Source organism: Canis lupus, chromosome 3, assembly GCF_048164855.1.
Source record: "Canis lupus baileyi chromosome 3, mCanLup2.hap1, whole genome shotgun sequence".
NCBI lineage: Eukaryota > Metazoa > Chordata > Mammalia > Carnivora > Canidae > Canis > Canis lupus.
This window is the reverse complement of record NC_132840.1, coordinates 78,630,754-78,656,280: the sequence shown is the minus strand read 5'-3', so window position 1 is coordinate 78,656,280 and position 25,527 is coordinate 78,630,754. Positions and strand designations below refer to the sequence as shown.

The following is a 25,527-nucleotide window of genomic DNA, read 5'->3' as shown; positions in this document are numbered from 1 at the left end:
AGAGTTCTACTTTGTAATTATCTCATAAAATTGAATAAAGCCATTCTTGACAATCAAGTATTTTTGGTGTGATATTGTATAATGTAAAATTTCATCTTTTAGGTACTATATTATAAAGTGAATTGCAATTATTACATGTGATGTTTTACAATATAAAGATTTAAAAATTGAAAGAGATTTTTAGATTGTTTAATTAAATTGACAAAATAAAATATAGATATATTGTACTGAAGAGTAATTCTGGAAAATACTCATCAGAGTATAGGAGCAACCACTTTTCTGATGATTTACTTGGTAGAACATAAAAGGGAAGAAATAAGTCATCATCCTTTCTTAGATTGTCACCATAAATGACTGCTTATACTGGGGTTCTGGCAAGCAGTTAAGAGGGAAAATTAAATATGTATTAAATTTTAATTTAAAAATTAAGACTGGATAATTGAAATGTTCCTTACAAGTATAATGTTCAAGGTTGGTGGTTCAATTTAGTTCTAAATAAATAAAAGAGAAGCTAGCCACATCTGGTCTTTCTTCTTTATTTACATTGGGTGAATATTGACTTACTGCCCACGTTGAGCAGAGCTTTCTTCACTTCCTTGTTCCTCAGGGTGTACACCACAGGGTTTAGAAGGGGTGTCAGCACCGTGTAGAAGACTGCCACGACCCCATCCACAGCATCCCTGGAGCCTGGCCTCAGGTAGATGAAAAGACCAGGGCCAAAGAAACAAAGGACCACAATGCAGTGGGAGGCACAGGTCTGAAAGGCTCTGTGCCTCCCCTCTGAGGTGCGGATATTCAGGATGGAACAGACGATGGACACGTAGGACAACACTATGAGAAGGAAGCAGCCCGAGGCCACCACCCCGATGTTGACAAAGATCACCATCTCGTTCACGGAGGTGTCTGCACAGGCCAGCCTGAGGATGGGAGGGGCATCACAGAAGTAATGCTGGATCTGGCTGGGCCCACAGTAGGGCAAACGGAACGTCAGCGTGGTCTGGACAGCAGAGTGCAGAGAGCCACTGAGCCACGTGCTGGTGGCCAGGAGGGCACACGTTCTCCCCCTCATCATGCTGGCATACCTGAGTGGGTGACTGATGGCCAGGTAGCGGTCATAGGACATGACTGTGTAGAGGAAACACTCGGTGCTGCCCAGGAAGTGGAAGCAGTAGAGCTGGGCCATGCAGCTGTGAAAGGAGATCATCCTGCCTCCTGGAGACCCCAAGGTCATCAGCATTTTGGGCACAGTGACTGTGGAGAACCACATGTCAATGAAGGACAGGTTGGTCAGGAAGTAGTACATGGGGGTGTGGAGGTGAGAATCCACCCTGATCACCAGCAGGATGAGGAGGTTCCCCATCATGGTGAGTACATAAATCACTAAGAAGATTGTGAAGAGGGGGATGTCCAGGGCTGGTGCATGGGGAATGCCCATGAGGATGAATGTACTTACAAAGCTCATGTTTGTCATTTTCCAGGGCCTTGATGTCTCTCCCTATGGGAATTGAGAGGACACCCAGCATTAATTAAAAACTTGAAATCCATTTTCATGTGGCAAGTGCATCATCCTTGGTAGATAATTCTAGACTCAACTTTGTTTCTTACAAAAGTTTTTGGTAAAGATGATAGAATTATCATCATCATTCTCCCGCATGTACTGTCTCTGTCTTGCACATACACACAAAGGCATGCACACAGAAACTGAGGAACACTCAGATCTATGTGGTAGAAAATCCTAGGTATCCACTGTTTTAATCTCCTGTTATGCATTATAAGTGACCACAAATGTAGCAACATAAAACAATGCAAATTTCCATTCTTACAGTATTTGAGTCAGGTGAGCTCGGTGTTCTGCTCAAGGCTGAAACCAGATGTCAGCTGAGTCTGGAATCTCATGGGAGACTTGGGGTCTGCTTCCAAGCCTGTGGAGATCATTGGCAGAATTCAGTTCCTTGCAGTTTAGGACTGAGGTGTCTGTATGTCTTGCTGACTGTTAGCAGGGATCATCATTCTCAGCCTTAGAACCCACCCTCAAGTCCTAACCACTTGACCATCTGATAACACAGCAGCGTACTGCTTCAAAGCCAGTAGGAGAACCTCTCTTCAGTTTGCTGTACAAAGTGTGATGTAAAAGAATGCCTCCCGAGTGTTTTCCCATCATATTCTCAGGTCTCACCTGAATTCAAGGGGAGAAGATTTAACAGAGTGTACACTACAGGGTAGCGGCAGGGGTGGGGGGGGGGGGTGGAGGGACTTTTGGAATTCTGTTGTCTCTCCAAAATTCATATGGTAACTTAAAGAATCAAGAATTTAATTGTGATACCACTGCACACTTTAAATGTACAGTACACCTGAATAATTTTGGGTGGTCGTCATATATAACTTGGCAGCAGTAATACAGGTTAAAAAAAACTATAAGTATTAAATAAGGCAAGAGATGGGTCCTTAATAAAGGGTCTGGCACTTGAGAACTGCTTGAGAAATTATAATGAATCATACAAAATTGTTGCCTTGTGATATAAAATTCCCTCTCTATATACTTACCTATCTAGTCTCCTATATACCAATCTATCTATAGAGAGGGAGGAATGAGAGGAGAATAAATTCTCTTTGTGCTGTAGAGATTTCTCAGTTTCAAAGCTAGATCTTTGAGGAGCCCTTCATCACTGGTATTGGGACTTGTGTCTCACTATAATCACCAGCTACTTATAAAGGGACCTCCTTTAGAGGAAGTTGAGAAACTCAACTCCATGACATGGTCCCTGTAATCTTCCATATGATCCAGAAAATTCCAAGACTTGTATACTGCTGGCTCCATGCTTATCCATGCTTATCCTTCCTAGGTTCTAAGAACGTAAAATTCATGTGTTCTCCCGAACACAATCCACTGGCAGTTTTCTACTTATATCTTTCCATCTTAAATATCTGGATATTTTCTAATTTGCCATATCTTGAGATAATATCCCTCCATCCACCGTCCACTCCTCATATTCATAAATTCAGGCAATGTCCTTCTAAAAGAAGACCTCCCCATCAAATGTATGGCTTTTATTTATGACCTACTACCTGAGACAGGAAGAACAGAACCAACTCCAGAGGAAAGAATGTGTGCCAGATTGATGTCAAGAAATGTTGGGACTCTGTATAATAAAAAGTGAGGCAGAATTGATATTTTTTATTTAACCCAAATTAGTCTTGAGTTAAGGATTGTTATTATTGTTATTGTTATTGTTATTATTATTTGAGGGAAGACTATGTAACTGGCTCCACAGTATGAGAGAACATGAGGATCTCTGTTCTCGGCAAAGCTTAGACAAAATGTATCCCGTGTCTAGACAATGTGGCTCAAGCTACACCAAGCTATAATTTTCATGGGTAAAGGGAGTGGGAGGTTCAGGCTTCCAGGTATGGAATGAATAAGTCATGGGAATAAAAGCACGACAGAGAGGGGCACCTGGGTGGCTCAGGAAATTGTGCATCTGCCTTTGGTTCAGGTCAAGATCCCAAGGTCTTAGGATCAAGCCCTGAGTCTAGCTCCCTGCTCAGCAGGAGTCTGTTTCTGTCTCTCTCTCTCTCTCTCTCTGTAAAATAAATAAACAAATAAAATCTTTAAAAAAAAAAAGCACAGCATAGGAAGTACAGTTTGTATTGCAACAGCATTGTATGGTGACCCATGGTAGCTATGCTTGTGGTGAGCAGGGCATAAAGTACAGAGAAATTGAGTCACTATGTTGTACACCTAAACCTAGTGTAGCATTGTGTCAACTATACACCCAAAAAGATTTTGGAAGCATATTTTTCAAATCAGAGAATATATAACAGAGACAAAATTATTATAATCACCTATATTGATATCAGAATTCAAAAACTTGAATAAATGCATCTGACATTTCTACTTGACCAGGAGTATCCCATACCCAGGATAACTTCATATTCAGATTAGATCAAATAGGAACCTTTCATAATATGAATTGCAAATAGCTTGAGATTTAAGGCAGGACTATCAATTAGAGCTGTCAGTTGTCAGCTGTCAGTTCTTTGCCCATGATGCAGCAACTTAGTCTCTATTTGTAGGCCTTTAATTAATAATTTTGAGTGTATGTGTGTGGAGAGAGAGAGAAAAAAAAAGGGAGAAAGAGGAGACAGACAAAGAGAGGAGACAGAGAGAACAGAGAGAATAGACAGAGACAGTGGCAAAGTGAGACTTGGTATCCAAGGTGAAAGGAGGTCTGACAGTGCCCAAGCATCCTATCTCTCAGTGGAAGTTCAAGAGGGAGAGCAAGGACACTAAGAGAAATCTACCATTTTACGAACTCACCTTACAGTATGTGCTTCATTTTGGTATAAAACTCATCTGTGTTTTCTTTCTTCCAGTTTTTCACTATCATTATTGAGACTGTACTTTGCATTTACTATGATTCTTTGGTGATTTAAGACCCAACTCGTTGAACTGCAGGGAATGGAAACTAACGTAGCTAGATGAATAGGAACTTAACTTGATTTAGTGTCTCAGGGGATGGGATTCCTCTTGGGTATTCAGATTCCCTTGATAAGCAGAAAAACAGGAAGAAGAGACTGATCAAAGGTTTTTAATAATGCATATATTTCCCACTGTATTTGCTTTTTGAACCCTCTTGAGAAGAAGTCACATCTTTCTGAAAATAGTATTTATACCTTGGAGGAAGGAGTGCTCGCTTCGAGCATTATACTATATACTATATAGTATACTATACCTAGTGTATACCATATACTATACCTAGGAGGAAGGAAAGAGGACCCAGTCACCATTTTCCCTCAACAGTAATGTATATAAACACATAACCAGGACTCTTAACTCAAAATTGTCCAGAATCCATAAATGGTCTCAACTGGTCCCACTCTCTATCTCATGCCACTCTCTTGCCTACTATCTTTTTAAGGTGTGTTTAAAACATAAGTCTTAAATTTTTTAGGTTGTTCAGAGTCTTAGAGCAGCTTTTCTGAAAGAAGTACCTAAGGATACTTAACTATTTCCCAGTTGTATATGTAGTAGATTGCATTGCTGTCATAATTTTTATGCTCTGTGTGTAAACACTTGACATATAGAAGTGGATCTTCATTTGTAAATAAGCTTTTCATGAATTGTATTGATTTCTTGATTTAAGGTAATAGTCTTTTGCTTATTAGCATTTTGAACTTTTACATATTAAGATAACTAATTCAAGTTACTAATATCAACATCTATTGCTGGCTTGGATGAAGGAAAAAGCTTCATCATCCCACAGAGTGTTGGTACAAATCTGTATAGTTACAGCACCTTCTTTAGAAAAGCAATATAACAGTAGTTATTGGGTTTAAATTATGTACACTTTATTTCCAGTAATTCCATTCCAGGAACATATTCACATTTATAAAAAGCACCAGGGTAAAGGGTCTTTATTCAAATATGTGTTGACACGTGGTTTTTAGTGGCAACACAATTGAAAACCAAGTGAATAACCCTAGAGAAAATAAATTATGCAGTTGGAACATCATGAAATCTTAAGCAGCTACTAAAAGATTGAATTATAACCACACCAGTTACCTCTGAGAGACTTTCATGGGATATTGTCAATGGGGAGACAGAAGTATGGTCAGCATTGTGCCATTTTTATAAAGCAAATAATCACAAACTCTATATTACAGGAATATAAGAAAGGAGTAGAAGGATATAGATGAGGTTATTAATCTGGAGTGGAAAAGTGGTGGTGAGAAAAACAGACAAAATATATTTTAAAAATGAGAATAATAATATAACATATGATGTAATCTAATTACTTTAAAATTTTATTTGTTATTGTATGCCTAAAAAACCAGAAATAAAAGAATTGGATCTTGATCTTCTGACCTGTACAGGAACAGCAACATTATATATTTTAAGTAAAAAAGCAAGCTAAACAAAACTTTATATTTCAATTGAAACACATTCCCCCCACACACACACAAAAAAAGGAAACACATTTCCCCGCACACACACCAACATGAACTCTAGTAAAGAACACCTACAAAAAACAAAAGAATCAAACTTGGAAAAGAACAGGAAATAGGAAAAAGTAGAATTATTCAAAGATCATGCTTAATAAATAAGTGGTGAAGGTCCACTGACCATCAATGTGTGGTGAAATCCACTGGGGCTTACCATCACCACCACAGGGGCTACTAACACCACCATGTGTTAAGGGGCATGAACCCCCTAACACACTGCAGGATGCTATCACCCTACCTTTCAAATCTCTATGCTGCTAATCCTGTCATGGTCATCACCCAAATCATCCTCTCTTGCATGTGCCTTTAATTGCCCTTACTTCTGACTCAAAATCTAGGTTGATATATCTTATTGGTCAGTCCAGATCCCATGACCATGTTCCATATTTACTAGAGGGAATGGGAAAGTATCTGGTATTGCTGTTTCTGTAGCAAAATGCAGGCCCACTTACTGCAAGAGGGTTTAAATGATACATAAGCAAAGTATATGAACAAATAAGCGTGCCAATAAAGATCCATGCCTGACCACGGCACTGACTGCACACCATCTGTATACATCCTCTCCTGCCTATTTACATGCACACAATGTCAGCACCTGCTACAGAGCAGCTGTATTCTTCATGTCACTTCCTTCACACAAAGAGCCATTCTGATACATCCCCATTTATTCCATCCAGATCCAAACCTGGAATCTCTGAGTAAAGTCAGTTCCATCTCTAGTCTGAGACAATTCTAACTCAACACCATGTGCCTTATGGACAAACTAGTAAAATTCCATGAACACAATTTCCATAAGAAAATCCAATAAATAAAGGGAGGAAAGTAAAAAAATGGCAGTACATACATGCCAAAGTAATGCAGATATATATTTAGAAAATACAAGACTTACTTTGCAACTGGTTATGAGGAAATAGCTAGCATTAAAGACTTCTGTCTTCTTCAACACATCCTCTTATCAGGAAACTCAGAATATCAATGTTACCGATGGGGTGAATCACACCATTTTTTCTGCAAGGCACAACTATGTTTTGATCTTGCCAAATTTTGATCTTGCAATATATGCTGCAGTCATTTATGATTAATTTTTATGTCTGGATGTAGTTATATGCAGGGGCTTCCCATAGAATCACCTAACTTCACTGCCTGCATCAGGAAGAAAGCAAAGTAGACAAATTACTGCCTTACATGTTTGCCCAAATACTTTTTCAGCCGGGGGATAAATGCCAGCAATTCTACATTTTATGTCATATGACAGGGCAAATATTTTTCGTCACATAGTGGGCCAAGAAAATGAAACCTTGGAGAGCCCCTCCATGTGGAAATAGGAATAGCAAGGGAAGTCGTGTCCTTCATCCGATGTCAGTACATCACATAGATCCTTGGAACTACTTATTTGGTATTTCAGGAGTAAAATGAAATAGAAGAAACTAGAGCATAGTACAAGATGACATTGCTGAACATTATCAAATTGGACTGGATTTTGTTGACTAGTCTAACGTATCCTAACAGAACTGTCACTGAAATGGTAGTTTGTTTCTGTAGGTTTTATTCCCACAATGCAGTACACATATGAATTTGCAGGGCATCTGAGTTATCTTCTCGAAATTTCCTGCACACCAGCTCCTATTAGTGTGATGTCACCAGTATAGTTAACTGACATAATATCCTGACTGTTGGTGAGCATACAAGTCACTATAGTTAAATCATTATACAAAAAGCATGATCTCAAACTATACCTGTCACATATGAAATAAAAATTACCTTTCAATAAAAAAATGAAAGGTGTAAAGAAGGCTTTCTCTTTAAAAGGCACAAAATCGGGCAGCCCGGGTGGCTCAGCAGTTTAGTGCCACCTTCAGCCCAGGGCCTGATCCTGGAGACCCGGGATCTAGTCCCACGTCAGGCTCCCTCCGTGGAGCCTGCTTCTCCCTCTGCCTGTGTCTGTCTCTCTCTCTCTCTCTGTCTCTCTCATGAATAAATAAAATCTTTAAAAAAATAAAATAAAATAAAAATAAAAGGCACAAAATGAATTAAGTAGAAATTCTCAAATTTGATATAGTTGAATTATCAAAAGACATTCTAAAGGTAGAGAAAAGGTTAAGTTATACATTGAGAAAAGGTATTTAATATACATAAAATAAATGGAAAGCAAAAAGTATTAGTAGTTTTAATATAGAAAAAATATTAAATCAGGAAGTAAAGAAAACAAACATAATAGGCAAAAGTCATACACAGACTTTTCAGAGAAATGGAAAACAAGAAACGTTGAAAAACCAAAGAAAACATGCTCAAAATCCTTAGTAATCACAGAAATGCATATTTAAACTACAATAGTATATAAATTTATGTTTTCAAGTTCAGATTAAGAAAAATGCCATCTCTGATATACGAAGTACTAGCAAGACCGTAGACTGTAAGAGCCCTTAAGCTCCTAGTTAATGTGAATATCAGTGTGAACACGAGATCTCCAATACAGTTACAGATCTGCATACTGTGTGGTCCAGCAGAATCTTCTCCAGGGACCTAATAGATTTTGTACATCTGTTTTCCTACCATATATAAATATATCCTTAGCAGCTCTGCTTGCGGGCAGCAAAAAATGTTCATAGCTCAAATGTTGTTTGGAAAGAGAACATTGTGAAAAGAGAGAGAGAGATGAAAAATATGCTTTTTTCACAAAAATGATACCACAGAGGTTTTAAAAAAAAAAAAGTGAATTAACCACAGCCATGAAGATCAGTGAGTCTCAAAACACACCTTTTAGGTAAGAATACTGCAGTATGATGCCCTTCATATAAAGTTCAAAATAGAAATGAACACATATTTGGTAAACTGACAAAAGAAAATCAAGGAAAGAAATAACAAATTTCAGGATATTCTCTCTCTTATCTGTCGTAGGAGGAGTGGAGGATGCCATGGAAGAAAAGCACAAAGACGATGCAGTGGTTCTTGTAACATTTTATTCTTAAATTCGATCATGGTTACACATATTGTTTTATAAGTATTTATTCATGTGTATTTTGTATGCATCATATGAATCTAGTTTGTAAAAGTTTCCGAATACATAGGTGTACATTAAAACTTTCAACATACAAAAATGTGGAACATATTTGGAAACAGTTACAAATCAGATGTATTTATCAGTTGGAGACACTGATGTGCTGATGGCTGTGCTGATATATCCTAACAAGACCACATCTAGATCTGGAGCTGTGATATTACTCAATACTTCGTTAAGCTTGAAATTTTGTTGGTTCAGAGAACTGTTTATCACCTAACAAGGCAAAGTTCAATAAATGTGTTGGTCTGATTATTTTTTCCTGCGTAGTTCCTGTACGGAATACAGGTCCATTTGGAGAAAGATAGCAAGAATATGCACAGTATATACTTATGTTGTAACTGCAGGGAAATTTGTGTCTTTCCTTCTCCAAAGTGGCATTAAATCAGTGAACTGGCTCAACCAGGAATTGGGTAAGAGCATTTATACCTGTGGTGGCTCAATTTTGGCCTCTCTTTATGTGGGTTTTGTTATGTTAATAAGAATAGACTTCTTGGGCTGGCTAAATACCACCACCCCACCACCCCCACCTCTCATCTGTGAGTTAAGACCCACTGCTTATGATCCTTAAAAATACTGTAAAAATTAAAAGCTCATTTCAATCACAATAATTCCAGCCAGTATCTGGCTCCTGATCATATCCTGTATCAATGTCATTCTTAGAGTCTTGTTAAAGGGAATATCTTCTTGGCCCTTTCAGGGGATATTGTTTACACATGAGTTGGCAAGTTGAAGGTATGATAAATCTACTTCCATATTGCCAGTTTCTCAAGTCATTAGATTCCTTTCCCTGTATTATTATTTAGCATAAGCCACTGTTGAGTCCAACTGTCAGCCAACCAATCAGTAAGAAGAAAGAGTAAGGCTACTGTCGTCTGATGAAACTGGCACGATGGCTGCAGAACTTCTGGAAGGCTCATCATGGTCATTTACCCAGATATTGCAGGGCAGTCTTTTCTCCTCAGTCAAATTCTTTTGGAATTCATGTTCACCTGACTAAAACTAATGCTGATGGTGGTGGACTGGGGAGGGAGAAAGGGCACTTGAGGTGTGTGACTGAGCAAAACTTCCCTCCTCCTAAAAGAGAGGCCTCGTGGATTTCCAAGCAAGGCAAGAACAGCCTCATCAGATGGAGCAGGAGGGCTTGATTCTTCTCAGTAGGGAGGTTCGCTGTGGGATTGGAGATTCAGGCATGACCTCCTCCAAATCCTACCACCAGTTCCCAGTTCATCTCTTAGAGCTCTGTTCTTTCTAGTCATTCCCTAATTTTACATGACAGCACTAGCAAGCAAGGAAGTTCATCTGATATTCTAGCTAAAAATCCACCATCAACATATGTGGGGTTTTGTTTTTGTTTTCCACTATTTCATCCCTGCTCCATGACAAAATAAAGTATTATTTATAATAGAAGGCTACTGGGCTTCAGTATGTTCTTTATTTGAACTGATGCAGATTGGAGATTCTCAGACCCTCCCTGTAAGTTGTCACTTACGTGAGAAATTCCTACCTCCCTCCCAGAGACCTTCCATGGCCCCATCCATAAAGAAACTCAAATGGGAGGCAAAGGGAGCTCTAGAATAGAAAAACAGCCACGTAGGCTCCCTAAACATGGATAAAAGGTCTTTCCTGACATTCCAAGGCCAAGAATCCACATCCGAATTAGAACCAAAGCCCCAGTTAGTAATCAAGTATTCTTTTGCCTGGTATTATTCTAGGTAAATATTTATTCCCATCAGGGATACCACAAAGTTTAAAATCCCTCTATGACAGAGGAATGAGGTGTCTGGAGTCTAAGTTCCTTCCATCTTTCTTTCTACATGTAGAATTCTCTCAGCAGAACCCTAAATCTCACTTAAAATCTATATCATGAGGAAGTATAGAAAACTAGGGAATCGTGTCCTTATACTAAGGGAATGTACTAATCAACTGATGCTGATTTTCTTAAGTGGAGAATGGCTCAGTCAAAAAATAAAGCAATTGCAAAGTTGTGTCTCACAGCATGTTACATTAAAATTACGCACCAACAGTGGTTCAAAGTAAATAATTAAAACATGCTAAGAAACAAAAACTTTTTCAACTAATTTTTATTGATCTATAGTTTGACCAGTACTATTCCAGAACTACACGTTCCTCTCTTCTCACAGATATAGTCCTTATTATATATCTACATAGACTTAGAGGAGATTGTATCTACTACATACACAGTACAATCTTTCACTTATGAACCTATTCTCTTTATTTTATTTTTTCTCTTTTTTTAAGATAGATTTATTTATTTATTTATTTATTTATTTATTTATTTATTTATGATAGACATAGAGAGAGAGAGAGAGAGAGAGAGAGAGAGAGAGAGAGGCAGAGACACAGGCAGAGGGAGAAGCAGGCTCCATGCCGGGAGCCCGACATGGGACTTGATCCCGGGACTCCAGGATTATGCTCTGGGTCAAAGGTAGGCACTAAACCTTTGAGCCACCCAGGGATCCCCTATTTAGAACTGTTTTTTTTTTTCAAGTGTAAAATAGGGGTGTGCTCTAGATCATTTCTCCAAAGGGCCTTCCAGCTCTAAGTGTGTTTCACTTTTAAGGGATTACCAAAATTTCATACTCCATCTACCTTGGTCTCTTATTTGCATATTGGATGATCAAGACATTTCTGCTTGAAACAGTATTGTCTGTCTTAAGAATTTACCCTTTGAATTTGAGTGGAATTCAAAGGGCACTTTTAGGTGATTAGTGTATGGCACTCATGTAGCATCTTCCGCTTTAAAGTTCTTTCAGGGATCCCTGGGTGGCGCAGCGGTTTGGCGCCTGCCTTTGGCCCAGGGCGCGATCCTGGAGACCCAGGATCGAATCCCACATCGGGCTCCCGGTGCATGGAGCCTGCTTCTCCCTCTGCCTTTGTTTCTGGCTCTCTCTGTCTCTCAGTCTTTCATAAATAAATAAAATCTTTAAAAAAAAAAAAAAAGATTTCTTTAAAAAAAAAAATAATAAAATAAAGTTCTTTCATATTCCCTCCCCCACTTTTATGGGATAAACAGATAAGGCAACATTAGCTCCAATTTAGATAGAGGAGTGATCCTCCCTGACTCCTGATCAAATGAATGGTCTTAGCAGGATCCTATGCTTCAGGAACTCTACTAAATAAACTTCCTGGATTTGCCCTAGCTCACATATTGCTGCTAATAAAGCCCACTGCAACTTGTTTTCATGCAAGTTAATTGCCCCTGAAGGATGAAGCAGAAGTGATGTCAGCCTCGGCCCCCACCCCATGGGGACCACAGGAAGGAAGAAGCTACTGGCCAGAAAGTGAGACTCCAGAGCTCAAAGCCCAGAGACATCACTGCCAACACTTTCAAAAAGGCCACAAAGAGGAGGGACATGCTCAGAGAAGTGTACAGAAGGAATACAGTGACAAAATCAAGCTCGGGCATGTCAGAGGAGCCCAAGGACCCTGTCCAACTCAGAAAGGGACTTCCACAAGAAACAGCAAAGAGCAAGGAGCTGAAGCAAGCAGCAGGCCATGGTCTCATGGCAGACTCACAGCCAGGTAGAGGCCCTCAGCAGAGAAGACTCCAGAAGGCAGGCAGGGGTGTAGCGATGGAAGTTCTTCTGACACACATATTTATTAGAAGTATGTGAGAGGTGCTGGGAACAGCCAGGACAGCCAAGATCTCCTAACAGCATATGCTTTACAAATACACAGGGGTGGGGGTGGGGGTGGAGGTAACTTTATGCTCTGCTCACCACCTCTCAGAATTTTCTGAGCTACATGAGTTTCGGGGCCTACCTCAAGCCTAGTTCAGCTCATTCAGGATTTGAAATGGCCAAAGAATGCTAGTATATGGGTACTGGTGTCCTTTATCCCAGGACTGATTGTGGAGACTGCTTCTTTTTCTCAACACAAAGATGAGTATATCATATGTTGATAAGATCGTGTGACCCAGATTAAACTGTATACACCATGCAACTGGAGCAGTTTTAGTTTCTAATGGGTAAAGGAGGGTATTTCTTGGTTCTCCTAGGGGAGAAATTATAATTTCTGTGTAGAGAGAACAAGATATTATAAAAATGAATGAAAATGGAGATGGCAGGGCAGCAGGGAGACAAGAGAAAAAGTACAATACAAAAGAGAATTGGGGCTAGCAGGAAAATTGATCATCTATATGTAGAAACTAAATTTAAAATTGTAATTTATATGGATGCAGGAGAGATTGTGATTTCTTTTTGGGAGGCAGGAGTCACCTCCCCTCTCTCTCTCTCTCTCTCTCTCTCTCTCTCTCTCTCTCTCTCTCCTTTTTAACAAAAGAGAAACTGAGATTAAAAATATTAAGTGATTTGTTCAAAATAATGTAACTAAGAAGTAGGGACACTCGACACTGTAATTCTTATGATCTCAGGATTAAGACCTACCCAATATTATCCTGGATTCAGTATTTAGACAACAGGGACAACCAGACAGAGGAGAATGAATTTATTCAATAGGATTTAAGAATCTCAGTGCAAGGGGTGCATAGGGACTTTAGTCAGTTAAGTGTCCAACTCTTGGTTTTGGCTCAAGTCATGATCTCAGGGTCATGACCAGCAAGGTAGGGCTCTGCATTCTGTGTGGAGTCTGCTTGGGTTTCTCTCTCCCTCCCTCCCTTCTATCCATTCTCTATAAAATAAATAAATAAATGTTAAAAAAAAAAAAAAAGGGAAGAAGAAGAAGAAGAATCTTCCAGTGCAAGATATGCCACAAACATGGGATGAAAAGAAAATGAGACAAAGTCCCTTTGGAGCTCACAGTCTAATAGGGGAATCCAGGCACTCAGAAGGGTAAATTGCAGCATGCTTCGTGAGCCCATAGAAACGTGAAGGATTGTGGAGGCTACATAGATAGAGTGACCATCTGGGGAAAAGGGAAGAAAGGATTTCCTTAGTAGATCACACATGAATGAGACTTGGAAGATTACCAGAAAATGTGGGGGCATCTAGAACAAAGCCTTCTGGATTAAAGAGATTGATGTTTAAGGAAACAGGAAAGAATGTTTGGCTATAGCATAAATTAGCGGGATGGAGCAGAAAAGGGAGGCTAGGGAAGTAAATCAACACCATATCACAAAGCTCCTTGTTCTCTAGGCCATGCTAGTAATTTTGCACTTGCCCTTAGGTGCTTTGGTGCCAGTAAGGCTGGTAAGCAAAGAAGTGTCTAAGAAATCTCTAAGAACTCCCTCTGAAATTCTTTCAGAATAGATTCTCTACCTCTATAGTAAGAGATTATTTAGTTTCTCTGTGATTTAGACCCTTCCTGAGGGTGACCACCTGTCTCAGTTTGTTCTGGACTCTTCTAGGTTTAACAAGGAAATTTTCATGACAGAAAATTTCTCAGCCCGCAGAAACCTGTTTGCACTGTAAGAGTAGTCTCTGTGACACTGAAGAAGATGAGGAGGGCTAAGATTCTGGATACATAATGATTCACATTATAGGAGAGAGGAAGTAGCCAGATGGCAGCCATAGTTACAGTGTTGGGTCTTCTACCCTTTTAGAGTCCAACTGGAAACCAAATTTCATTCCACACCCACTGAAGCCTTCTGAATGATTCTGGAAGGTGCCACATCATTTTGAATGCTTGCCTCCACTTGGTAAACAGATTATTAAAGCAAAACTGCATAGAAAGAAGGTGATACTAGGAAGGATCCCCTCACATAAGCCCTCAGCATCTGAAAGAGCTCTGGTCATATCCCTGATTTCTACCTTTCACTGTTGCTGGTGCCAATCACCAGTAGTCCTAGGATAAAAGGTTCTTTGTCATGCTGCTTCAAATCTGGGGACTCAAATCTGCTATGGGACAACCCACAGGAAGCTACAGGTCCACTTCAGACCTCAGGCACAAATGCAATGACTGAATTTGCCTAATAATGAGGACCATGCCATATAGTGGATGGAAGATAATAGCTAATGTTGATGGAGAGCTGCTATAGATTATGTGATTTTATTTAATCCTTACAACAATCCCATGAAATGAGCACAATGAATGTTCCCACTTATAGAATTAAGCAAGGAAAGGGGAAGTGGCATTTCCAAATTTACCAATATATGAGTATAAGTGGAAGAGCTAGGATTTTTAATTCTGGTCTGACCTCTGAGGGCATGCTCTTCGGATATAAAACATTCTTCCTTAGTGAATGGATGGATGGATGGATGGATGGATGGATGGATGGATGGACTGACAGACTGCATTTATCAAAAAGCAGAGAGAAAAGATGACAATAGGTGTCTTGTGAATGTGATTTTGTATTGCTTCACTATCTTGAAAGATTTAAAATGGCATGTGTGATTTTGAGATGCACTTCATGAAAATGGTAATTTCTACTTACAACTTCATTCAATGTGTAGCCCAAATAATGCATGTTTAAAAGTTTATGCTGATTTTTATTGGGCACACCTACATTAGGAAATATAATACCAACTCTCATGTTGTTAAAAAAAATGAATAAGTTGTTACTTATCTTTCTGCTATATCAATTAGCGATCAAAGTGAAGGAAAACAATGAAATGGCTATTTTTTCATGGATTGATTTAGGTTTTATATGACTGCTTCTTTCTGACGTGAAGACCTCTGTATATGGTCTTTTTTTCAGTGCCCTGAATTACAGACACATAATCTGTTCCATAGGTTTTAATCTTGGACAAAACAATTTCTTCCTGGAATCAAGCAGAATCCCAAAATCAAGGGTTGGGCAGGTGGGTGGGGATGAGGGGTGGTTGGGTGTGAGGGTGGCGGAATGATTAAGGATGAGAGCTAGAGCATGATCTCTCTTTCTGAAACACTTCTGTCCATGTTTGAGGATGACACAGAATATATGTTCTATGCCTAGAGAGTTTAAAGGGCCTTGAGCTTTCCCTTCTGCTACTTCTTCTGGCAGATGTGAACAGCAAGGAAATGCACAGTGGAAACCATACTTCTGTGTCCCATTTCATTTTGGTGGGCCTGCACCACCCGCCACAGCTGGGGGTGCCACTCTTCCTGGCTTTCCTTGTCATCTATGCCCTCACTGTCTCTGGCAATGGGCTCATCATCCTCACCGTCTTGGTGGACACCCGGCTCCACCGCCCCATGTACTGGTTCCTGTGTCACCTCTCTTTCTTGGACATGACCATTTCTTCTGCCATTGTCCCCAAGATGCTAGCTGGCTTTCTCCAGGATAGCAGGGTTATCTCCTTTGGAGGCTGTGTAATCCAACTTTTTTCTTTCCATTTCCTGGGCTGTACTGAATGCTTCCTTTACACACTTATGGCTTATGATCGTTTCCTGGCCATTTGTAAGCCTTTACATTATGCCACTATTATGACCCGTAACATCTGTAACTTCCTGGCTTTGGGTACCTGGCTGGGAGGCACCCTCCACTCACTTTTCCAAACCAGCTTCATATTCCGCCTGCCTTTCTGTGGCCCAAACCGAGTAGACTACTTCTTCTGTGACATTCCTGCCATGCTGCGTCTAGCCTGTGCTGACACCACCATCAATGAGCTGGTCACCTTTGTAGATATTGGATTTCTGGCCCTCACCTGCTTTATGCTTATCCTTACTTCCTATGGTTATATAGTGGCTGCCATTCTGCGAATCCAGTCAGTTGATGGGCGTCGCAATGCCTTCTCCACCTGTGCTGCCCACCTGACCGTTGTCATTGTTTACTATGTGCCCTGCACCTTCATTTACCTCCGTCCTGGCTCTCAGGAACCTCTGGATGGAGTGGTTGCTGTCTTCTACACTGTCATCACTCCCTTGCTTAACCCCATCATCTACACACTCCGCAACAAAGAGATGAAAGCAGCACTGTGGAGGCTGGGAGGCCGCAAGGATGTGCAGCCTCACTGACTCATGTATTGCAGACATGCAGAAGACACTAAAATTTAGGACACCAACTGGGACACGAATAACTGGGGAGATTTAAAACAGAAAGGAAAGAAGGATCCATGCAGACGCTAGAAGACTCCTAGGGGCAGAGATAGATATTCTGGATTATTTCCTGCTTTCAAAACAATTTTTTCCATATTTCTTCCTTGAAATCTAATGAGAATCAAGCAAAGCAGCTTAGCAAGGATGGAAGCTTGCAGAAAATATCCAAGAAAAGTAAACATACACATAAAAAGTCTGTTTCTCTCTGGCATCAATCTACATGTTATTATTGCTTCTAATCCTTGAGCTGATTGCCATGTTGCTTTTTACATGTTATAAATAACCTTCATGCAAAACATGAAGATTGACATTGACATCAATTATATGAGGTAGGTATTATTATTATTCCCATGTAGCTGTGGGAAACTGAAGCCAGGGGATGGAGTGGTTTTTTCATATTTCCTGTTCTCAGCCTTTTACTTTAACAAAAATGGTTGATGAACTTGAACTTGAGGAGGCAATTCCACCACACTGTGAGGGAGCCATTTGTGTGCACTGCATCACTACCTCACCAGTTCTAGCCTTTGTGGGTTGTACAGGGCTCCACTTTGGTAAAACTGAGGGAAGTATGTCAAGGATAAGCTTATCTCTCCACAAACATAGACCAGATCCCCTGGTGTTTCCATGGACAACAGTGAAACAGATCATATGAGGTGGTGTGAGAATGTATGTGCTACCGCATTCCGGCATTTTCCCACAACTGTTGAGCATGAATGAGGAGCAGGATGGCGTGGGGCATAGACCTGGTTGCGAGATGATGATCTGAAGCCAGTCCTGTTGGTTTTCCTTGTGACAATATTGCTAGTATGTAGTGGAAGCCCTTCATTCCTAGGTTATGGGTTACAGGCTGCAAGACATGGTTTCATTGTTTCGGATGTATGTGAGAGAGTGCAACCCAGAAAGGATCACTATAGTCTCTAAAACCAATTCCAATTGTTAAAAAAAAAAAAAAACTATGATAATGAGTAAGAACTATGGAGCAGAAACTCTCAGAGATGAAATTTCTATGGTCAGTGGCTTTTCTTGCTGTCTGCTGTAAGAGCAGGGATGCAAGCTTGCACACCTAACTATGCGTGAGGAGGCAAGCCAGTTCAACTCAACAGGAATGTATTCAGTGTAACTTACAAAATGTGACATTGTCGTCTGTTTCAAATGAGTTTATAGTCTTATGAGAAGGAAATGCATTTGTATCTGAGCATAGAAATAAAATTTATGACAAGAAAATGAATAAGGAACAACTGGTACAGTTCAGGAAAAGGGGGCAGAGATGTACAATAAGTACGTAGTAGTTCAGGAAAAGGGGACAATGAAAGGGCATTGGGTCTAGATTTTGTAAAGCAGGCATTATGGTTTGAAGGTCTTGAAAAATCTACTCAGTTAGAAGAAAAGAATAGATAGAAGTTTTTGTGTGAAGGGAAAAACAAAAATCCCCTAAGGATAATCCTAAGAGAATTGTTCTAGAAAAGTCTAGTTACCTATTTTAGGAGGAGAAGCCCTGGGGCTAGGAAAAGCAGTTACAAATTCTACTTGGCACACAAACAAACTCGGGTGTCATGGGCACCTCAACATCCCACAGTCCAAGAGGAGGCTGAATTGAATAAGCCTCTGGGCCAGAACAGACCACCTAGAAGTTGGATGAAAGCAAACATAAGGACTTCTCTTCCCGTTAAGGCGGATGACACATCATCCACAAAACTGAAGGCTTACATCAAAAATTCCATTTGTTGTTTGACTTTTAACAGAGAAATATATGTTTCTTCAATTTAAAAAAAGACATCTAAAAACATAACACAACAAATTTTACTGTAGCCTCCAACCACAGTTACAGCCGCAGCAGAGCTGATGGGTGAACCTAAGTCTGAGTCTAGAGTTTGAACTCTTCACTAGAAGGAACCACGGGGAGTAATGTTTCCTATGGAACTTCACCTCTTGGGAGGGTGTTTTGTTTTCAAGTTTGTTTTGAGGTTATCTAGGCTTGGGAGTGGGAATAAATAAAGTGGAGGGAAAGTACCGGCCTGAATGTTTCTCCAGCGTTAAAAATGGAAACTCAGAACATACCACTGCTTAGAGTTTGAATATTCAGTATGCCTTGGCTTCCTTCTAAATTTGGCTCATATTTTAAAATTCAAGAAACTCTCTGGCTTCATATTTTAAAGTTTTAGTAATTTATCCACGTAGGGTTTTATATTAGAGAAAGATGCAAATTAGAAAATTGTGTTAGCTTTCATTCCCAAATGACTAGCTAATTGTCACATGACACTTATTAAATATTTGTCACACATACACATATCCTTAATATGCTACCTTTTAAATATACTAGATTCTTACAATTATTTGATCTTATTTCACAATATCCTTTATATATATGTATGCGTACACACACACAAAATGCAGATTCCATTAATATGTCTCTTAGCACAAACTTTTTGAATAGCTGCATTTTAAAAATATTTTGAAATACCCAGTAGGACTACTCTCCCATCTTTTCTATTCATGTTTGGATTATATCCAGCTTATAGTTATTTAGGTGGACTTATACATATTTTATAATTTATATTTTCTGTATTATGGTGTAGTATATATTATATTATTTAGAAATGTCTTGATTTATATGTTTTGCTGTAATGATCTAATAGTCACTCTAGGTTGTGTTTGTATATATCTGTTAAAATCACTTATGTAGCAATTTTTTAATTTAATATTCCACAAGAAATCTGATTGTGCTTACTTTTAAATTCCTAGAGAACATTTCAATTTACCCATTTCACTTCACCTTTCTAGAACTCATTTTCTTCATCATTTAGTTTTAAAATAAAGTTAAGCAACATACAATCTCTAAGCTACCTTCTGTTTTGATATTCAAAAGATCTCTAATTGTCCCATTACCACTGTTACCATGAAATATTTTTAAAGTTGGTGTATGTAGGAAATGTTCTTGAGAGAGAGATAGGAAAAGAAGAATCATAAAGTATCAAAGACTGACAGCCACTGGCCTGATTTTTTTTTCAGTCGTCATTTATATGCCAGAAGTAACAAAATATAGTATGGACAATTTTATCAAAACTTTGTTTCTGTTTTCACTTACTGCATAATTTGACTATTTCATTGCATTCAAAGGGTCAGGGTAGAGCTAACTGATGGAAATGAGGTATCTTAATTTAAACTGCATGTAAAGAATATTCTAATATATATGAACTGTCCAACAGTGTAATGGGCTTTTCTGTGAAGTAGTATATTATCATATGGAAAGGGTCATGGAGATATTGGTGGGTTGGTCCAGTAAAAGTGAGGATGTTGTGCTATGTCACATGTCCCACAGTTAATGGCTACTGTTAACAGAATACTCATTATGTATAAGTATTTTAGAGAAGTGGAGTTGACATACTGAGCGTGAGGTGAGAAACTGAGCCATCTGGCCAGTAAGTGATGTTGATAGATTGTAAACTCAAATCCATGTAACTCCAAAGTTCAGGCTCCTTGTGCTATACTCTCTCAAAGATGCTCACAGGAAGCACAAAAATCCATAGCACAGCACTTCTTCCTAGAGGGCTCTGATGCATGCACAGAGAAGGGTGAAGTAGTCCACTAAGCCAGTTTTAGAATAGGATCCCCAACACAATACACTGTCATTGCACCTGGAGTTCACAGAGGAGCCAGGACACTCTTAGACAGAGTAGGAAAATCTTCTGGAGGAGAAAATCTCGATCTTAAGCTCCAATAGTGGTATAGATTCTTGCTTCTCAAAGTGCAACCAACCCATGGACTAGCAGCATGGGCATCACAGGGGAGGATTAAGAAAGGCAGCATGGGCATCACAGGGGAGGATTAAGGTGTGGGCCCTACTCCACACCTGCTGAATTAGATTCTGTATATGAAGATTCTCAGGGGATTCACATGCACATGTGAAGGTCTAAGGAGCTTTGGAGATATTCTCAGATGAAAATGAGAGTCGATTTCTTCAAGGTGGACTAGAGCAGAGTGAGGAGAACAGGAGGAAATTGTGATTAGGAGACGTGAGGAAATCTACCTGAATAGAGAAGTCTACTGAATAGAGGAAGGGTGGAGGAAAAAAGAATAAAGAGACAATAGTCAGATTTTAGATAGTCTTGAATTGTGAAGTGAAAACATTATGGAGCACAGCAAGGAAGCATGTGGGGGTGTAGTGGTTCACATTTCAAGGGGGAGCAGTGAGATACCCCTGGCTGGGATTTGATCTGGCAGTGACATGCGGGGTGGAGTGACTCATTCAAGGGGAGAGGTGACGATTGAGGAAACCTTGTAGGCGACTATTCTCATCATCCAGTGAGGATGAAATAAAAGAATAACGGTAAATGTTGTAAAAATTAAGAGGCAGATACAGATGGAGAGACATTAGGCTAGTTAGACTGAAATGAAAATAAAAACTCAAAGAGAACTTTGTATTGGGCTTGATCATTGAAGAGACTGACAAGGGGTGTGCAGAAAGACAATTTCTGAAAACCTGAAGAGACAAAATCCATAGAAGAGCATACCATGAACCACGGGAATTGACTCTCTGATCATTCAGTGAATACACAATCCCAAGCTTTGGGAGAGTCTGTACAGCTTGAGCTACAAAGAGCTCACTCTGATTGTGTACAAATTGGGATCATTATGTTTCTCCCAACGTAATAAAATGCAGACTCCAAGCAATAGTTTATACAAGTTTAATAAACTTTTCCATGCCTCTGAGAAATAAGGCCTTAGCCCATCACATCTGCAGTCTAAAAACCTTTTAAAAAGCAAGAGAGGGGTGCCTAGGTGGCTCAGTTGGTTAAGCTTCGAACTCCTGGATTTCAGCTCAGGTCATTATCTCGGGGTCATGAGATCAAACTCTGCCCTGGGCTTGGAGCCTGCTTGAGATTCTTTTTCTCCCTCTGCCCCTTCACCCCCACTCCGCTCTCCTCACATGGACACATACACTCTCTCTAACAATAACAATAAAAAGGCAGGATAGTAAAAGTCTGGAAGAAATCAAGTTTTGCCCCACCTTCAGTAGAAGTTGGATTTTCCAGGCTCTCTTGGAGATAATGCATTTACTCAGATAGGACGTTAGTCCTTTCTCCACCTGGCTATACTCTGTGTGTGGAATGCAATGAGCAATTTCTCTACTGAGGGATTCATACAGACAGGAAGCAGCCAATAATAAAGTTCTCTGACTTTTAAGGACCTGCAGAGTTATATGTTTTTACATGTCCCATGAAGGAAATGGCACTTGGAGGTGACCTCTTTAAAAAAACAAATGTTAAAATGCAAAATTTGGACACAGGTGGGTAAAAAGAGGAGCAAGTAACCAGCTACCCCAAGTGAAAAGATGGTCATGGGGATGAATGGTACAACTACAAGCAGGTGAATCCTTCCTCTTGAGCAGCACATCCAGTGTCACTGTGATTGAGAAGCTCTCATGCTAATGACTGTGGGCTCATTATAAAGCTCACCTTATCCCCTGAATCTCTTCTTGTATCACTGCTGTAAGCATAGCATCTGTTAGGCGTTGCTAAACTATTTTTATCAAGTATCTAAAATATAAAAGACATATATTGCTAGGCCCCTCAGGAGATACACATAGATCCAGATGCAGCATAAAGCACTAACAAGAGGAATTGGCTATTCACACAGAAGGAAAATGCTAGGTTGACAGAGACGGACCTCGGCTGCCTTGAAAAGTGTCGATTGTGCTTCAGATGGTGCAATCTCCACTGTTTAAGTGGAGAATCAAGAATGGTCAGTGCAAAAGCATCATATGGAAATATTGAGAGGAGTGTGAGATACTAAGTGTGACCAATTAGTAGAAATGAAAATATATCAAGTGTGAGTATTTACATTATTAACCGAAGTGTTTTTAGAGAAAATAGAAAGGTACATAGTAGAGCTAATTCAAAGATGGGCATGAAGTCTTAGAATATTAGATGCAGAATTATAAATAGTGACCCATTAGTGAGCAAATTATTCAGCAGTTGCTATAGCACACCTAGAAACCTTGTATAACCTTACGGCTTAAGTATTTTTTTTATCAATTTACATTTGAGGAAACTAAGTTTCAAAAACTTCAAGGGACTTCACAACAAGCTACTCTGCTTGCATGGATTTGAACACAAGTCTATTTCTTTCCAGAACACACACTCATTCACTGCATCCGAGTGCCTTGGGGAGCATCAGCTATAATCCCTTTGTTACATGGGATGCCATCTCATTCAGAAGATTTCATGTCGTGTTCTTCTTTTTTAAAAAGAGATTATTGAGTGAAATTTACTCATTTTAGGCATATAATTCAATTTTTTTAAGTCTACACGAGTTGTGCATTCTAATTTTACAGCGTTTCTATTACTTTATTCCTATTTGCGATGAGTCCGTTCCCACCTGCAGCCTTGAGTTTCCACTAAATCTACTTTCTGCCTTGTTCATTTCACATACATGTCATAATAGAATATGTGATCTTTTGTGTCTGACTTCCTTTTAGTTAGCATGCTTTTGAGGTCCATTCACATTCACAGTCATACTCTTTTTTGGGCTCATTATTTTAACAATAGTTACTATCCACATATGAAGCATATCGGTACTTCATTCCTTTTTATACTGAATAGTATTACATACTGTACATATTTCATGTTTTGTTTATCCAGTCAATGGACTTTTTTTTAAGGCAGGGAATAGTTTATTTAAACCCATCAGAGAAATGGACAGCTTGGGTCTGTAACAAAGCGTTGTGTTTTAAAGCATAGGTCAGTAATTGTATATGAGAGTATACACTGCTACATACAAATTAACTGATCAGAGCACAACTTTTCAATGTTCAAAACAGAATAAGCTTCCCTGTAAAAACAGCACCTTTATGACATTTTTGACTTTAGTATTCCTCTTCTTCTTCTTCACCCTCTCCTTCAACAGAATCCACACCAACCTCTTCATAATCCTTCTCCAGGGCAGCCATGTCCTCACAGGCCTCAGAAAACTCTCCTTCCTCCATGCTCTCACCCACATACCAGTGAACAAAGGCACGCTTGGCATATATCAGATCAAACTTGTGGTCCAGGCGAGCCCAGGCCTCAGCAATGGCTGTGGTGTTGCTCAACATGCACACAGCTCGCTGTACTTTGGCCAGGTCTCCATCGGGTACCACAGTGGGAGGCTGGTAATTAATGCCTACTTTGAAGCCAGTGGGGCTCCAGTCCACAAACTGGGTGGTACGCTTGATCTTAATGGTAGCAATGGCAGCATTGACATCTTTGGGAACCACGTCGCCACGGTACAACAGACAGCAAGCCACGTATTTACCATGGCGAGGGTCACATTTCACCATCTGGTTGGCTGGCTCAAAGCATGCATTGGTGATCTCTGCTACAGAAAGCTGTTCATGGTAGGCTTTCTCAGCAGAGATGACAGGGGCATACGTGGCCAGAGGGAAGTGAATGCGGGGATAGGGCACCAGTTGGTCTGGAACTCCGTCAGATCCACATTCAGGGCTCCATCAAATCTGAGGGAAGCAGTGATGGAAGACACAATTTGACCTATCAACCTGTTTAAATTAGTGTAGGTTGGGGGCTCAATATCGAGGTTTCTACGACAGATGTCATAGATGGCCTCGTTGTCTACCATGAAGGCACAATCAGAGTGCTCCAGGGTGGTGTGGGTGGTGAGGATGGAGTTGTAGGGCTCTACTACAGCTGTGGACACCTTGGGGGCAGGGTAGATGGAGAACTCTAGCTTGGACTTTTTGCCATAATCGACAGAGAGACGTTCCATCAGCAGGGAGGTGAAGCCAGAACCGGTTCCCCCTCCAAAGCTGTGGAAAAACCAAGAAGCCCTGAAGACCCGTGCACTGGTCAGCCAGTTTCCAAATTCGGTCCAAGACAAGGTCAATGATCTCCTTGCCAATGGTGTAGTGCCCTCGGACATAGTTATTGGCAGCATCTTCCTTGCCTGTGATGAGCTGCTCAGGGTGGAAGAGCTGGGGGTAGGTGCAAGTGCGAACTTCATCAATGACTGTGGGCTTCAGGTCTACAAACACTGCTCTGGGCGTATGCTTGCCAGCGCCGGTCTCACTGAAGAAGGTGTTGAAGGAGTCATCTCCTCCCCCAGTGGTCTTGTCACTTGGCATCTGGCCATCGGGCTGAATGCCGTGTTCCAGGCAATAGAACTCCAGCTGGCATTGCCGATCGGACACCTGCCTGGCCAACGTGGATCGAGATACACTCACGCATGGTTGCTGCTTGGCGGCTGCCGGGTGGGTGGCGGAGAAGAGGAGAGGTTGTTGCTTCTTACAGCGTGACTCTTAGGCAGTTGATGTAAGAGAACCTGCCCAGTCAATGGACTTTTGAATTGGGTCTATGTTTCAGCTATTATGAGAAGTGCTGCCAAGAATATTTGTATGTAAGTTTTCATGAGACCATGTTTCAGTTCTCTCAGGTATATAACTAGAAATGGAATCATTGTGTCATATGGTAACTCTCTATATTTTTTTCTCTATGTTTTCCTCTCAATTTTGAGGAAATTGCAAACTATTTTCCATA

At 40.1% G+C, this 25,527-nt stretch overlaps 2 protein-coding genes and 1 pseudogene across 3 annotated transcripts; 1 reads left to right on the top strand and 2 right to left on the bottom strand.

The window, feature by feature from the left end:
* Nucleotides 1–535: 535 nt before the first annotated feature.
* Nucleotides 536–1,471, bottom strand: LOC140625366 (olfactory receptor 10G7). Its single transcript, XM_072812644.1, has one exon. It carries the CDS (start codon nucleotides 1,469–1,471, stop codon nucleotides 536–538), a length of 936 nt encoding a protein of 311 aa, XP_072668745.1.
* A 14,496-nt stretch (nucleotides 1,472–15,967) lies between these two features.
* On the top strand, nucleotides 15,968–22,655 carry OR10G6 (olfactory receptor family 10 subfamily G member 6). Of its 2 annotated transcripts, XM_072812639.1 has the most exons (2): nucleotides 15,983–16,878; nucleotides 22,637–22,655. In XM_072812639.1, exons 1-2 carry the CDS (start codon nucleotides 15,983–15,985, stop codon nucleotides 22,653–22,655), a joined length of 915 nt encoding a protein of 304 aa, XP_072668740.1. The 2 variants fall into 2 exon arrangements, with proteins under 2 accessions (XP_072668741.1, XP_072668740.1); XM_072812640.1 differs by lacking the exon at nucleotides 22,637–22,655 and having other exon boundaries at nucleotides 15,968–16,918.
* Nucleotides 22,656–23,685: 1,030 nt separating this feature from the next.
* LOC140625345 (tubulin alpha-1A chain-like) lies at nucleotides 23,686–25,301 on the bottom strand (annotated as a pseudogene).
* Nucleotides 25,302–25,527: the final 226 nt, after the last annotated feature.

Excerpts from the sequence above, each read along its gene's own strand:
- LOC140625366 (XM_072812644.1), bottom strand. The coding sequence starts at position 1,471 with ATGACAAACATGAGCTTTGTAAGTACATTCATCCTCATGGGCATTCCC.
- OR10G6 (XM_072812640.1), top strand. The coding sequence starts at position 15,983 with ATGCACAGTGGAAACCATACTTCTGTGTCCCATTTCATTTTGGTGGGC.